Genomic DNA, 14,575 nt, shown 5'->3' with positions numbered 1-14,575 from the left:
TCCTTCTACAGAGTGATGAGGACCCAGTAAGCAAAGTCCTCAGGGCGGCAGAGGGAAGAAGAGGTGATGTATCAGTCCCTTCACACAGCTGGAGGAAGTACAAGCTTAGCAAGCAGAACAGACCAGGAATTTTCCACTTAGATACTTTGGCCAGAAAAAGTTCAATTCATTAAACTGGATTTGATTTAGCTGATCTAAATTGCATTAAGAGCTCGTCAGCATAACCAGCAGTCCAGGGATATGGAACTCACCCAGGAGCTGGGAGATTGAATATAATCAAGTAGGGACTTAGCATTGGTCTCCCACATCATCACCAATTCTCTACCCTGTGCACTACTGACCCGCTGGGTTCTCTCTTAATCTTTCCTGATGGAGCTGCTCCACTTTGCATAAATAATTGTATGTTATGCAGAGGAAGGAATTAAACCCAGCTCTCCCATATCCTAAATGAAAGCCCTGAGCAATGGGGCATCCATTCGACTGACATACATCTCTTGGGTTGAACCAGTTTAAATCTGCTTTCTGAACAAAGTATAGGTTACCTAAATCAGATCAAAGAACTGGGAAAGTTGAAGGGGAAGGTATTTCCTGGCATACCTCAGTTCTGAAGGGTATTTGATTTGTAGTAAGCATTTTAATAACATACCAAAAACAAGTCATTCAAAATGGAAGGAAAAGCTTTATATCCACCAAAACCACATCGTGCATCACATTTTGCAGACTACACAATGGCTTTTCAAATCTCTAAAAATCACTGTAGATCTCAAGCATACTTTCTGCAAGAAGGTGTGTTGTTTCCTACCATATATTTCTCCATCTGCCTGGTGATTCCCCTTTCAGGTAGTCAGAATTCTCTTTTCATTGTTTAAAAGGTCTTAAATACTTTTCCCTGTCACTGCGTTAATGTCAGTCTGGTTTACACTTCCTCTTACCTATGGCTGACATGATGTGCTTCAGGGTTTAACCACAGTAACGTTCATAAAAATAGCTAGCCATATACAAGTGTAACTTATTTAGGTGGTCCTTTCCTTCTTATCAAGAACCTACAGAAACACAAGAAGTGCTAAAATCATTTTTAAAAGCTTCTAAGTTTTAGTATTTTCCTTTTGAAAACCATAGTAATTTAAATGCAGTCTCCCTGACAGAACATTCACCATCTCATTTAATAAGTATAGAATTCCAGTACTTACAATCCAAGAAAGTTGCACATTGTTTTATATCATAGAATCCTAGAATGGTTTGTGTTGGAAGGGCCCTTAAAGCTCCTCCAGCTCCAACCCCTGCCACAGGCAGGGACCCCTTCCACTAGAGCAGCTTGCTCCAAGCCCCTGTGTTCAACCTGCCCTTGAACACTGCCAGGGATGGGGCAGCCACAGCTTCTCTGGGCACCCTGTGCCAGCGCCTCAGCACCCTCACAGGGAAGAGCTTCTGCCTAAGAGCTCATCTCAGTCTCCCCTCTGGCAGGTTCAAGCCATTCCCCTTCGCCTGTCCCTACAGGCCCTTGTCCCAAGCCCCTCTCCAGGTTTCCTGCAGCCCCTTCAGACACTGGAGCTGCTCTCAGGTCTCCCCTTCAGGAGCCTTCTCTTCTCCAGGCTGCTCCAGCCCAGCTCTCTCAGCCTGGCTCCAGAGCAGAGCTGCTCCAGCCCATATGTTACATGCTAACATACAGTAAAAATAACAAACAAGACCGTAGCAGACAAGCTGTAATTTAACATCAACCTGAGGATTTTTTCTTTCATAGAGCCAAGATCTTTAGTTTGTCTTCATGGAATACACCCCTAGCAATGGGCTTTAACAGGGCTCCGGCTCATGGCTGAGTTCTCTGGGCAACTTTTATACACACACTCCTAAGAAGTGAACACTGAAAAGAATGGAACTGCAGAAAGACTGACCCTGGCTCTTCATCGGTATGAAGTGTGCTTCCTCCCCTAGCAGGACAACACTGCAGGACACAGTGGCATGCTGCATACGTGTGCGCTGGAAACGGACTTGCAATAGGTGAGACAGATGGCAGGAAGAAAGAAGAAAACCAAGGGGTGAAGAGCATACATCCACACATCTAGTAGCAGGAAAGTGCTGAAAGGAAGACCTGGAGTAGCCAGGAAGAAAGGCTTTAAGGAAATGGACCCTTATGGCAGCAGGTGTCCTCAGATGGGATTTGTCAGGTCCAAGCTCAAACAGGAGCTGCCTATTCCCCGTCCCGTCTGCTTTTCTAAAGAAAATAAAATAGTGTTTATGAGCAATGGATCTGCAATACTCCCACAGCTCCGGATGGAGCTGGAGTGAGGTCTTCTTGGCTTCTGGTGGGTGATGAACACGGTGGCTGCCTTTCAAAGCCAGGAAGAACGTGCAGCTCGCTGGGCATAGGCCAGCAATGGTCAACAGTCACCTTCCACATGGCCAAGATAACCCGCTCCAGCCTCTGCCACGGTCAGACCATGCCAGCAGTTTCACCCACTCCTCTGATGTCCCGCAGTGGTTGTGCAACGGCACTGCTGTTATTTACATGCTGCATGAAGCAGCCCCGGACTTTTCATTGTATTTTAAGCATTTTGCCCTCGGGGCTTTTTCACGCCAATGAAAAATGCTGTTAGCAACTCTGTACTGGCGAGACTCACCTCAGACCGAGTCCCCAGTAAGACCTTTGAAACCTCGCAGATGCATTGGAAAACAAAGCACATTTGTTCAGTCCCAGCCACCTTCACCCTCTGCAACACTACGAGCTGACTCAGCAAAAAAGGCAAGTACTGCATTTCAGTTTACAAACTTGCTTAGAAACTATAAAAGCCTAAAAATAAGGTGACATCTGCACTATTTATTAGCTGGATCCAATATCCGGAAGGGTGAGAAAAGCTCAGTCCTCACTGAATTGAGAATTAGCATCTGCGCTTCTTTCCTCAGATGTTCAATTTATACCCGCAGGACCTTTGCCCTGAGGGAACTGCTGACTGCTCTGGATGTTCTTCTATTCCACTATTAATCACAGTCAAAATGAGAAGCTTCTTGAGCAAGTATTTTCAGACAGAAGGGTTTGATAGCCCTGCTTGACGTGTTGGCAAAGGAAACATCATTTTGCAACTCTGGAAATTAATGGACTCACATTTTTCTCAACCCACAGGAAATATTTGCTTTTTCCCCCTCATTCCCTGAAAATAATATGCCTGTTTACTGGCTAGAGATAGAGAGGTGATTCAGCAAACTCCTGGCCCCTCAAGCCCCAGTTCCAGCAATGCCAGAGCTTGGCACATGAAGTTGAGCTCAAGAAAGTGCTTAGGTGCCAGTTGTCCCGGGCACTGGGTCCTGTAACAACCCATAGGGTGTCAGCCCACCAGCCTGAGTAGCTCTTCTTTTTCTTGTTGCTGCTTCTGTATGTGTTAAATCATGCTCCTGATTCCAGAGCTGTTCCCCCCTGCACAGGGGTGGCACAACCTCCTCTCCACCTTTCATCAACTAATCTCAGATTTGGACAAGGGCCTGCAGGAACAGGCCAAGGGGAATGGCTTTAACCTGCCAGAGGGGAGACTGAGATGAGCTCCTAGGCAGAAGCTCTTCCCTGTGAGGGTGCTGAGGCGCTGGCACAGGGTGCCCAGAGAAGCTGTGGCTGCCCCATCCCTGGCAGTGTTCAAGGCCAGGTTGGACACAGGGGCTTGGAGCAAGCTGCTCCAGTGGAAGGGGTCCCTGCCCGTGGCAGGGGCTGGAGCTGGGTGAGCTTTAAGAGCCCTTCCAACACAAACCATTCCACGGTGTTGTAATCCTGTGAAGTAGCATCTGCAAGTGCCCCAGGTGAAGCCTGCAGGCACAGCTTTATTCACAGAAGCAAAACACTCCTTTTCATCCTATTGACTTCCAGAGCACGATTAAGAAAGATTTAAGAGAATTTTGATCCTTTTTTCTCAACTGCCAGACATGCAAACTGAGCCAAAAGTAGGAGTTGTCATAAAGCTCTGCTCAGATGCAGCAGTCTAGCAATGGAGATTAAGCTGGAGGTAGCTTTTAACTTGCTGTATATTCTGGACAGGGGTCCTCTCTACTGAAATTGTCTTCTTCATGGAGATTTATCAGCAATGCCACAGAGTTTGGAGAATAAGAAAAGGAAAACTAATTGGGTGCACTAGGAAACAAACAGAAACATCCAAAAGAATGGAGATGATGAGTAAAGGCCAGCAACAAAGCAAAATCTGGGGCAAAATAATGTGATCTCACTACCATGCTTAGATCCCTCCCTTAAAACAGTGAAAAGTATCCAATACTGCTGAAGGGAGCCCATAGCAAAGGCTTAAGGGAAACGGGAATCTCTCATGGATTTTTCTTTGCTCATCCTTTTACCTGAAAGAACCCCGCACTGCAGAGTATGTCGCACGAGGACTCTTCATTTCCAAAACAAGTAAAGGAGGCAGATTTTCTGTAGTCATCAAACCTGAGCAATGTTCTTTAGCTTGTGCCAATAAAGGTGCTGCAGCCAGACCCGCAGAGCCATGAGCCAAAGGCTGATTGATTTCAATTGCATCCTCAGGGTGAGCTGCTGCCTAGAGGACACGGAGCTTCCTTCTGGTTCCTGGCTCTGCTTTGCCCTGTTAGAGGCTGGGACACTGCGGGTGTTCTGTGCCTCTCAACATGGCAACAATGACCCCAAGAGGGTCACTGCAGGACAGCATCAAACCACCAAGGTCCAGCAGAGACGATGTGGAGATGAATTATAAACACCCTCCAACCAGCTCCAGGCAGGGGAGGAAGTTTCACTGAAGTACAGCATTAAACCCGGGTTTCAGCTAGAGAGAGCAAATGAGGGCAGGGAGAGACTTAGATTATGTGAGAAGAGACTTGCAGCATCACCTAATGAATTTACAGTCCTCCTCAGAGAGCACTGCTTGCTTACCCCCTGTATACGTGACTCTATGATTAATTCATCTGCCAGCTTGATCAAACTACTCTCCAAACTGTCATATATGAGGATTCAGTGAGAGGAAATAATGGGATTAGCCCAGCAGCATTGCAGCTTTTGTGATTTTTATCATGGATCACACTATATGAAAGATTTCCTTCATAACCCAGCAGGTGGAGGCACGTGCTCAGCATCCATTAGCAGTAGCTTAATGCCGATGAGCAGAACTTGAGCAAGGGGAACGTTGATGGCTCAAAACACCAAGCCTACTAAAACAAAGTTAACAGAAAATAACAACATATTATATTGCTTTAAAATGCAAATATGTTTTGGGGGATGCAATGCAAGAATTGGAAAACGGGGGTTGGCAATAGTGTTACCTCAAAAATTAAAGCAAATACTGTGTGGTAACACAGTTTGAGAGCACCGTTCGTGTCCTCCCAACCAAATAGAATCATAGAATGGTTTGGGTTGGAAAGGACCTTAAGATCATCCACTTCCAACCCCCCTGCCATGGGCAGGGACACCTCACACTAAACCATGTCACCCAAGGCTCTGTCCAGCCTGGCCTTGAACACTGCCAGGGATGGAGCATTCACAGCTTCTCTGGGCAACCCATTCCAGTGCCTCACCACCCTCACAGTAAAGAACTTCTTCCTTATATCCAACCTGGAATTCCCCTGTTTCAGTTTGAACCCGTCACCCCTTGTCCTGTCACTTCAGTCCCTGATGCAGTCCCTCTCCGGTACCCATGAAAGCTCTGCAGTTTCGACAGCATCTTTAAAGTGGGTTAGAGGAGTGAGCTGGGGTGGGTGCTCCTGTCAGCCCATCTGCTCTCAGTACTTCAGCAGCAGCGGACTGGATCTGTCTGCAGTGGGACTGTCCCTGTGGGATCAGAAATCTTCTGCAGTTCCCTGCGGCACAAAGAACACAACCAGGCCCATCTGCAAGCTCCAGCAACACAATCAGAGTGCAAATACAGTGTTAGGATGGAAGGAGTAACGCCACTGTAGCTGATTGCAGCTGGAAAAATTAATCATTGAAAACATCTGCAGAGCTGACTGCTCTATTTCAACACCCCAGGAAGTCACAGCTTTATAAAGGGTTATACAAACCTAACCATCTTATAAGAGATGAACAGGGAATTAAACGCTGCAATGAATTATCATGGTAAACTTGGGCTTTCCCAATACAGGCTTTGACATCAGGCACTCATTAATTTCTGATTGATCTTTCCAAGAGCAACTGCTCAGCAAGACCATAAAGCTCAAGGCCCTGCCTTCAACCTTCCAACTCTGCAAGCAGAAAAGAGCAGGACTTTAGTTAATGGGGATGAAGACTGATTTTGTTCAGCACCAAACTCCTTAAACACCACAGCACTCAGAGTGCTGCTTAATCTCAGGCGTTTTACAGCCCTCCTACTGCTACTATGCAGTAACCTGGTTAAATATCTCTAGCAGGCTTGACTGCAGAGCTAACAGGGCCTTCAAACAGGGTCCACTTGTGGCTGGTTCCTTGGCTGTCACACTGGCAATGTGAAAAGAATGGCCCAAATAGATCAGGCAGTAAAGCAATCTGGAACTGAGGACACCACATCACACCACACATACTAGGAGAGGTGGTGCTGTTCTGGACTACCTTTAATCTGGTCCCAAGTTCTGAACCTCCATGAGCACCTGGAGCAAATAGGACATCTTTACAGAACGAATATTGCAGCTTAGTTCTCTCCAAAATAGTGTCCTCTAGAAGGCATGCATGGAAAATGGAAGAGATCATGAGGTAAGATGAAAGATGGGAGATTGAGATGAGCTCTTAGGCAGAAGCTCTTCCCTGTGAGGGTGCTGAGGTGCTGGCACAGGGTGCCCAGAGAAGCTGTGGCTGCCCCATCCCTGGCAGTGCTCAAGGGCAGGTTGGACACAGGGGCTTGGAGCAAGCTGCTCTAGTGGAAGGGGTCCCTGCCTGTGGCAGGGGTTAGAGCTGGATAAGCTTTAATGTGCCTTCAGCACAAACCAGGCTGGGATTCTGTGATTTGCTCTGAAAGCTCAATCCTGACCCTAAATAAAACACTCACATAAACGCAGTGTTGTGCTGTAGCTGACTGAAACCTGGTGGTGCGTTTCGAGCAACGGTGACATCCAGCATAAAGAGCTGGAAAACAGTCACTTTTAATTCAGCAAAGCAAGCAAGGCAGAGAGGGGCATACGTGACTGCGTTTACCAAGGCCAGCACTTCCCAGCAAGGTGCCAACACCACACTCGGCTCCGGAAGCACACGACAAACGCTGGCTGTGGTGGCTGCTGCGGGGATGGACGTCTGCGTTCGTGCTCAGAGCTGGGAGCTGAACCGGGAATGCAGGGCACGACTGAGGCACTGCCTTGTGGAGGGAAATACGCCCTTGATGGTGGGCTCTTAACGGCGATTTTAGAGACTCTCTAGAAGCCCCCCCATGTGTGCTAAATCATTGTCACAACTTAGCCTAAATGGTGTGAATGTTTTCCTGAGGACAGCTGGGATCCAAACTGTCTGTATTTGCTTCCATTACCGGGCTCAAGACCCTAACAGTCCCACAAAACACGAACAGGAGGCTGGCTGGCTGGCATGGGCACGTCCCTTAATACACGTATTTGGCACATCTATTACACTTTTAACTTGGAAACTATGGAAAACGCAATACCCTAAAAGAATATAATATTTCGGCCTTTCAGACAATGCTTTCGACTTGATAAATGATATCGATTCAGACAGCGTATGCCCAACGTTTAACAAAAACACAACTGGAAGGACACCTAGTGGAAAGGTAAGCCATAGCTGATGTTTGCACGGCAACGTGCAGCTTGAGTAGCGACAACAGCAAGAAGGGAGTTTCTTTATGAGAAGGGATGGGAGGAGAAAGAAGTACTTGATAAAACGGGTGGAGTACAATTTAGGAGGAGGATTTCCTCAGCGACAAGAGCTCACGTGTCTGGGTAATAATCTCCCAAGGAAACAGGATATTCGGTTTGACAGAGGCAGAATTTCCACAGAAATGTGGAATGGGAAACACAGTATGAACAGGGGGAAATTCAGAGTCCTCCTACATACACATACTAGCTCTAGCAGGCTAGTTCTGTAGGGTACAGCAGATAACAGGAACAGTCCGGCCCTGGGGCAACAGTAACTCCTAATGCGAGAGAAATCACAGATTTTCTATAATTCATTTCTGCAAGCAATATTCCTTGATGTGGGAATGAATTTTGTGATTGATCTTTTTCCCTTCTTTTTTGCTTGTTCACTTATTTGTATAATTCATGAATTACCAGTGCCTCACATCCAGTTCTAAAGAACTATTTTGGTTAGTCTGCTCTCAGCAATCTACTTGCAAATACGAAAGAACAGAGTTAATCGAGATGCTAGAACTTGAGAGAGAAGCACTTCGTCATCTATCGACAGTGTGATGTGGCAAGGTTGTTCAGCACTGGAGCAGCAACAGTGCTGGAGAAAGAGTTCATTCTAGGTCAATAACAGGACACTGACAGCAAGAAGTGCCTATAACTCCTTGGAACTGTCTGTAAAGAATAAGAGCATATTCTGCCTGAGTTTCCTCTTAGCAGCTCATGCATTTGAGCTGCACATTGATCTTGCACTTGCAGATTTTATTCTTACCTGCTTCTGCCTTCACCTCCTTCGTCTCCCTCTCTAAGCAGTCAGACACAGTGCCCACAGAACTGACTGGAACAGTCAAGGTCTCACAGGAAAACTAATGCAGAGAAGTGAGCTTCCAGGGAGCAAGGAAGTGAGAGGGGTTTCGTTTGGGAAACAACAGTGTCAGAAGTACCTCTCCACTGAGAGGACACAGCCTTTCTCATTCACAAAACCTTCAGATGGGTTCACTCCATGGAAAGGATATTTTCAGACTATAACAAGATTATAGCAGATTATAACTTTTTTCCCCCAACTGGCTCTTAATAAATCCTCTTAAATGAAGAATCCTCATTTGTCCTACAAAAACCTATAGCCCTGAAACCATAAATGCAAATGTCTTGCATTCTAAGCTTTGCTTCTGCCAGATACTCCCTGCACACGTTCACCTCAACACAGAGCTGAAGAAGCTAGTCCACGGTCCTCATAGTGCGTAACAGTCAGGGATCCAGCATGACCAGCTACTTTCCAACCACGTGTAACACAGCAGCCAGAGGAATGCAGGACAGCCTCTGTGAGGATTACCCACTGTGCAGAATTTGAGGACGGATCCCACAGGATTCCCAGTATTTTGCATGTTTCAGTGCAAAAAGATGCAGCATTCCATTTCCCCATGTTAACAGGAAAATTTTTACTCTGAGTGGCAGCATTCCTTAAGGCACATGGCATAGACTGTGATAGAGGAAGCATCTATCACATCTATGGTCTAGTGACGTACTTCCAAAATAGATGGAAGGCTCTTCCCATTATCAGCAGTGCAGCTGCTGAACACCTGACAGGCAGATGAGCTCCTCATTTTGGCAAGGGAGAATCACTTTCCTCATCTCACAGAAGAGATCAAAATTCAAACAGGGCTTGAAGTGTTTTCATCCTCTCCCTCCAGCACTGTCTAAATTACCTTCTGAAACACTAAAGAGCAGAGCTACGCAGTAAGTCATTTTCTGAAGGAAGTTCCTAACAAACTTCAGGCTCCTGGTAATCAATTAGACTTGATGAAGAAAGGTACTTTAAATAGAAGCAAGAATTAAACCACAGGACTTGCTATCAGAGTAATTTCCCTTCCCCCAGGAGCAGCATGTTATGAAGAAACAACAGCTCAGAAGCAGGGCTCTAGTGCACATCTGCAATGTCTGAAACTCACCTGGCTTTCCTTCCCAAATGCAGCCCACAGCCCAAAGCCTGACCCCAGAACAACACGCTCAACAAGAACCGGCCTGAATTAAACACCAGATCCACAACACGCCGCGTTTCCAAACGTCAGCTGCTGTCTTCAGTCTAGAGGGTTCATGCTTGGTAACTAAAGCAAAGAAAAGCTTCCTCCAATTCCATTCTAAAATTTCACATTAAAAAGAGAAAAGGAAATCCTATTTTTGATGTTCTTCTACACAAACATGGCATTCTTTACTTAGGTGGACAGATGCATGTATATTATAAACTTGCATCATGCTGAATTGCTGGCTGTCCAGCTAAATATACACAGAGCATGTTATGTTCTAAGATGCTGCATTATTATGCAGCAGTTATGCTCCTCAGCAACTGGAGTGCGAAGGAACTGGGAGGATCACAGTCCTCTGGTGGGTCATACACAGCCTTGGGGACACGGTTTGTATGTGCCCAAGGCCATTCCTGCCCCGGGGCTGTGCTGAGGAAGGGGACAGTGAGCCTTTCCAGTGCGCCTACCCTTACTGCATGGGAATTCATTTCTAAACTCCAAACTCAGATATTACAAAGCAATTACATTCCACAAAATATCACAAGAACCAAAACAGAACTCACCAGTTGAGCCATACACACGCATCCTTCATCACACCCATGGTTGGGTCAGGGGCACCAACCTGTGTCTGGCATTCCAGCTCAGAGCTGCAGGGTGCAGGTCACACTCAGCTTCCTGAGGTTCCCCAGGTCCCTGATCATCACAGCAACCTTCCTTTCACTTGTCAGCTTAACCTTGTTTTGGACATATCGTAAGTCCCCTTTAGGCACTGGAGCTGCTCTAAGGTCTCCCTTTAAGGAGCCTTCTCTTCTCCAGCCCAGCTCTCTCAGCCTGGCTCCAGAGCAGAGCTGCTCCAGTTGATCTCATCTGACTAATCTGTTATGTTGATGCTACGGTGGTTTTACACATTTTCCTTCATCACTGGCAAGGCAACTATCAAACACACGTGGGCTTGGACTGACCCAAGAGCTCTGTTTCATGGGCATGCTTTAGCTGCCTTGTCTCCTCCCTGGCCTTGCATGTGCCAGCCGCTGAAGCTCAAGCCAGCTTTTATACCTGTGGATTATTAGAGCTGAGGAAAACCCAGCAGACTGCCACGAGTCATTTTAGGTTTTCCAGGCGTTGTCAGGTTTAGTAGGGAAAATACATCAGCAATAAGAGAAATTCAAAAGCATTTCCTCCTGGCTGCAGGCAATACAAGAGTGCCCCAAGCACTCTATGCCATGACACATGTCAACCACTCACAGCATCTTCCAGCGGGAAGCTTTCCTGCTGCGCACAGGAAAAGGCTCATCTTCTGTATCACGTTTCCTCAGTGACTCTTTAAAACGTCAGCTCCAGTGGCTGTGTGGACTGCACCACTTCACCAAGCACAGGGAAAGGAATCAAGAGGGAATAAATAAGGGTAAGTGTCAGCCAGGCATCTCCCCAGCTCTGCCTCTCTGCGCTTCTGCCTTATTTTCTTGCTGGCTTTATATTAAACCAGATGAGATCATCTTTTCTATAGCTATTGCTTGACTTTTTTAGTCAGATGATGCAGTCTGTCCTTTTAAGATGTCTGCTTTGGAAACACCAGCTCTAGTAGATTTCTTCTGAAGTCACAGATGAGTATTCAGACCCAAGATACTCCCACTAACTCCTTGCTAGTAAAGACATAGGAGATGGCTGGGATTCACATTTCAGCTTCTCTGTGACAAAGCTTAACTTTTATGCAGCATTGATCCAATTTAAACCATAGGAATGAAGTATTTAGCTCAGGAATCTAAAGCTGTCTAACTTAATTCTGAAAAGCTATTTACACAATCCTTGGAAGTAAATTAAAGCAAACTGATTTAAACCAAAATCAATTTTTCCTACCATTTTAGACTTTATTAAAAGAAGCTTCCTACAGAAAAATAAGATAGACTTCACCTGTTTTAAATTCATAAAGAAAGATTGGAAATTCCCTGACCTGTGCAAGGGAGTTTGTATTGCAGACTCCAAACCCAAGGCTAGCTGTGTGGTTTTAAATGCAGAGAAGTAGTAGGGAACAGAGAAAGACAATAGCTTTTGAGGTTTTAAACTGTCGAACACAAGGGACTGAAGTCTAGTGGGATCTACTCTACAGAAATGGGAACGACACAGCAAAAGGGGTAATTACCTGCTATTCCAAAGCATGGTTATTTAATCCCCAAAAGACAAGCAGTACCAGATATGCAACATGCCCAGTTCTCTGTTCACCTGTGTCTTAAACTGTATGTTCTTGGCGATGTGAAGCCAGCGGGCAGCAAAAAAGAACCTTTTGCCATATAAAAATACATACTTCCTGCAGGCTTTTCTACGCTTCCTGGTTATGTGTTACGTATGACCCCCGGTTAGAACTTCCATCATCTCAGAAAGAAGATTTTTAGACATTTACAATTACTCAATCTCTAGAACTCAATTTTGAAAACCGACTTCAGCACCCAGTTTTAACACTAGGCCTGTGAAGTATAGAAACAGAGCCAAAATCTTGGCCGAAACCTGACTGGTTTTCCTCATCACCTCCTGGTGACGGTCTGTTCCAGAACTTTGAACAACAATCTATTTCATACAACAAAGCAATGAACTGGAGACAGAATGGGAACGCTGTGCGCTCTCCCAGCTGCTTTTATGCTACTTAATGTCAGAAAGAATGGCTCTGTGGGAAATACAGAAAGCTAAAGATTCGCTTCCAAAACCTAAACCTCCTGAGTAATGCAGAGAGATAGCTGTGTTGTAGCTCTGAATGCAGAAACATGCTAACACAGCCCACTTATCAGGTTAATATTCTTCTTATTCTCTGGGTAGCTGAAGCATGAACAAGACAGAGCTCGTCACTGCTGCAGGCTTTGCTGTGTCACTGCTGCTCCACATGACCCAGGCTGAAGCCTGTCCTGCCTCCTGTGACTGCAAGTCCCTGGGAGGCACGAAGGGTCTGCAGGTCGACTGCAGCTCAAGGAAGCTGACAGCAGTGCCAGCCTTGCCTGGTGACACCAAGAGGCTTTATCTCCAGAACAACAGCCTGAGCTGGGTTCCTCCCGGCACCCTGGACAGCCTGCACAGCCTGGAGGAGGTGAAAGCCTCTGACAACCCCTGGAACTGTGACTGTCACATCCTGTACCTCAAACTCTGGTTAGAAGACGTCTCTGCACCCTCTCTTGCAAAAGCCATATGCGCAACCCCAGCTCCCGTGAGGATGAAACCCTTGAGGCAGCTGACTGGGAACGAGCTGGGCAGTTGCAAGAGGCTTCTCCCCATCAAGTGCCTGGAGTTCTTTTGGCGAGACCTCATTTTAATTGCTGGAGCAATAATCACGCTTATTTTAGTAGCATGGGCTCTGAAATTCTCCAAAAAGCTGGTCTGCCAACTAAACCTATGCCAGCCTCCCCCTCGGGCTGGTTGCTGCCACTAGCTTTAACAGAAACACCCAACTCTGCCACCACCAAGCAGCACATGCCCTGGCAACACCAGTTTCAGGGTGAAGATGCTACAAACAGATCCCAGGGGTCAAAGTGTGGGTCCCCAGATAGGCAAGTTTGATTTCATTTCCTTTCAGACTGACCTCGGTGATGTACAATAGGCAAGTTTCATTCTGCTGCCATCTACTCACATGAAAAGCAGTTTCTAATTTTTAAAAATCATTTAACTTAGCATTTTCCCACTGAATTCTCAGGGGGGAGATTCACATCCCCAAATCCCGCGCTTTGTAACAGATGGAGATGAACACAATTGTACTAGTCAGTAATTCTTTTCTGACTCAGAAGCTGTGTGAGTTCACAACCCATTACCCCTCACGGTGTTTCAGTAGGCTTGGGAGGACCCTTCTTGTGTGTAAATACCACCATCTCCTCTGCAGGTTCAGTTCCCTGCCAGCAAAACCTCTATGGTTCTATAGGTCAGTCACTGAATGCACCCCTTACTGAGTATGTTTAAAGACAGCCTCTTAATGAGAATATAACTCATAGAAATAATGTGAAATATCACTGAATTTCCTAGAGAGCTGACAATAAAAAAGTATTTTCTATGAAATTGAAATACTGAAGTTTAGTGAACATTCATACTCACCCAAGATTGATCTCCTGCACAGCTCTACACATTGCTGATTGAATTCCTCAGACAGTCCCAGAGCTTGTCTGCCGGTTTTACTACTGACATTCCATGCACTGGATTTGATACAACAGCTTTGAAGAGGAGGTATTCTCTTCCCTTCTCTTCTCCTGCTCCTCATTCCTCACATTAAAAACCTTGCAGCAACTCAGGCGTATTGTTTTTTTCCCTAATCTGATTCATGAGGCTCCAAGGACAGCCATTCCAGCTGGGACCCCATCTGGTTTGGTGAAGGTAGGCTACTTAGACAGGAGTCTTCTAAAATCAATACTACTGCTGCCAGTTCAGTTTAAGACACAGTTAGCAAGTGCTCCTCCTAGCCCCAAACCTGAGCCAGGTGTTCAAGGTTACCTGCTGAAGACACTAAAGACTGCCTGGCTCTTTACCTAGCTCCTCAACAAGGGAGTGGGCTTCCTGGTAACACCCATAATACCCCTAGCAAAGCTGGGCATGAGCTTTAGATTGAGAAAAGGAAAGGAACAGAGTCAAATGTTTTCCCCATAAAACAAGTGATGATCTGGGAGACAAACATCCCCCCTGCAACGCTAAGGTCTGCACATGATGCACCACGGAGAGCAGGAAGAGAGAAGTAGATGCAAAGAGCAGTGGGTGACTTGGTGTGCCAAGCATTTAAAAGCAACATCATACATCTGGAAACAAAAGGTGGGTTGAGGAATCAATACAGAGAAGGCCAA

General features: G+C 46.1%; 1 protein-coding gene across 1 annotated transcript; it reads left to right on the top strand.

The window, feature by feature from the left end:
• Positions 1-11,038: 11,038 nt before the first annotated feature.
• Positions 11,039-13,802, top strand: GP9 (glycoprotein IX platelet). Its single transcript, XM_062620342.1, has 2 exons — positions 11,039-11,178; positions 12,582-13,802. Exon 2 carries the CDS (start codon positions 12,589-12,591, stop codon positions 13,183-13,185), a length of 597 nt encoding a protein of 198 aa, XP_062476326.1. The 5' UTR covers positions 11,039-11,178; positions 12,582-12,588; the 3' UTR covers positions 13,186-13,802.
• The last annotated feature ends 773 nt before the right edge of the window (positions 13,803-14,575 follow it).

Source organism: Pezoporus occidentalis, unplaced genomic scaffold (genome assembly GCF_034315485.1).
Source record: "Pezoporus occidentalis ecotype Australia unplaced genomic scaffold, CSIRO_AGI_Poc_V1 ctg106, whole genome shotgun sequence".
Taxonomy (NCBI): domain Eukaryota; kingdom Metazoa; phylum Chordata; class Aves; order Psittaciformes; family Psittacidae; genus Pezoporus; species Pezoporus occidentalis.
The sequence above is the reverse complement of the archived record's forward strand: the minus strand, read 5'-3'. Positions and strand labels throughout refer to the sequence as shown.

Coding starts and splice junctions, on each gene's coding strand:
- GP9 (XM_062620342.1), top strand. CDS start 12,589: ATGAACAAGACAGAGCTCGTCACTGCTGCAGGCTTTGCTGTGTCACTG.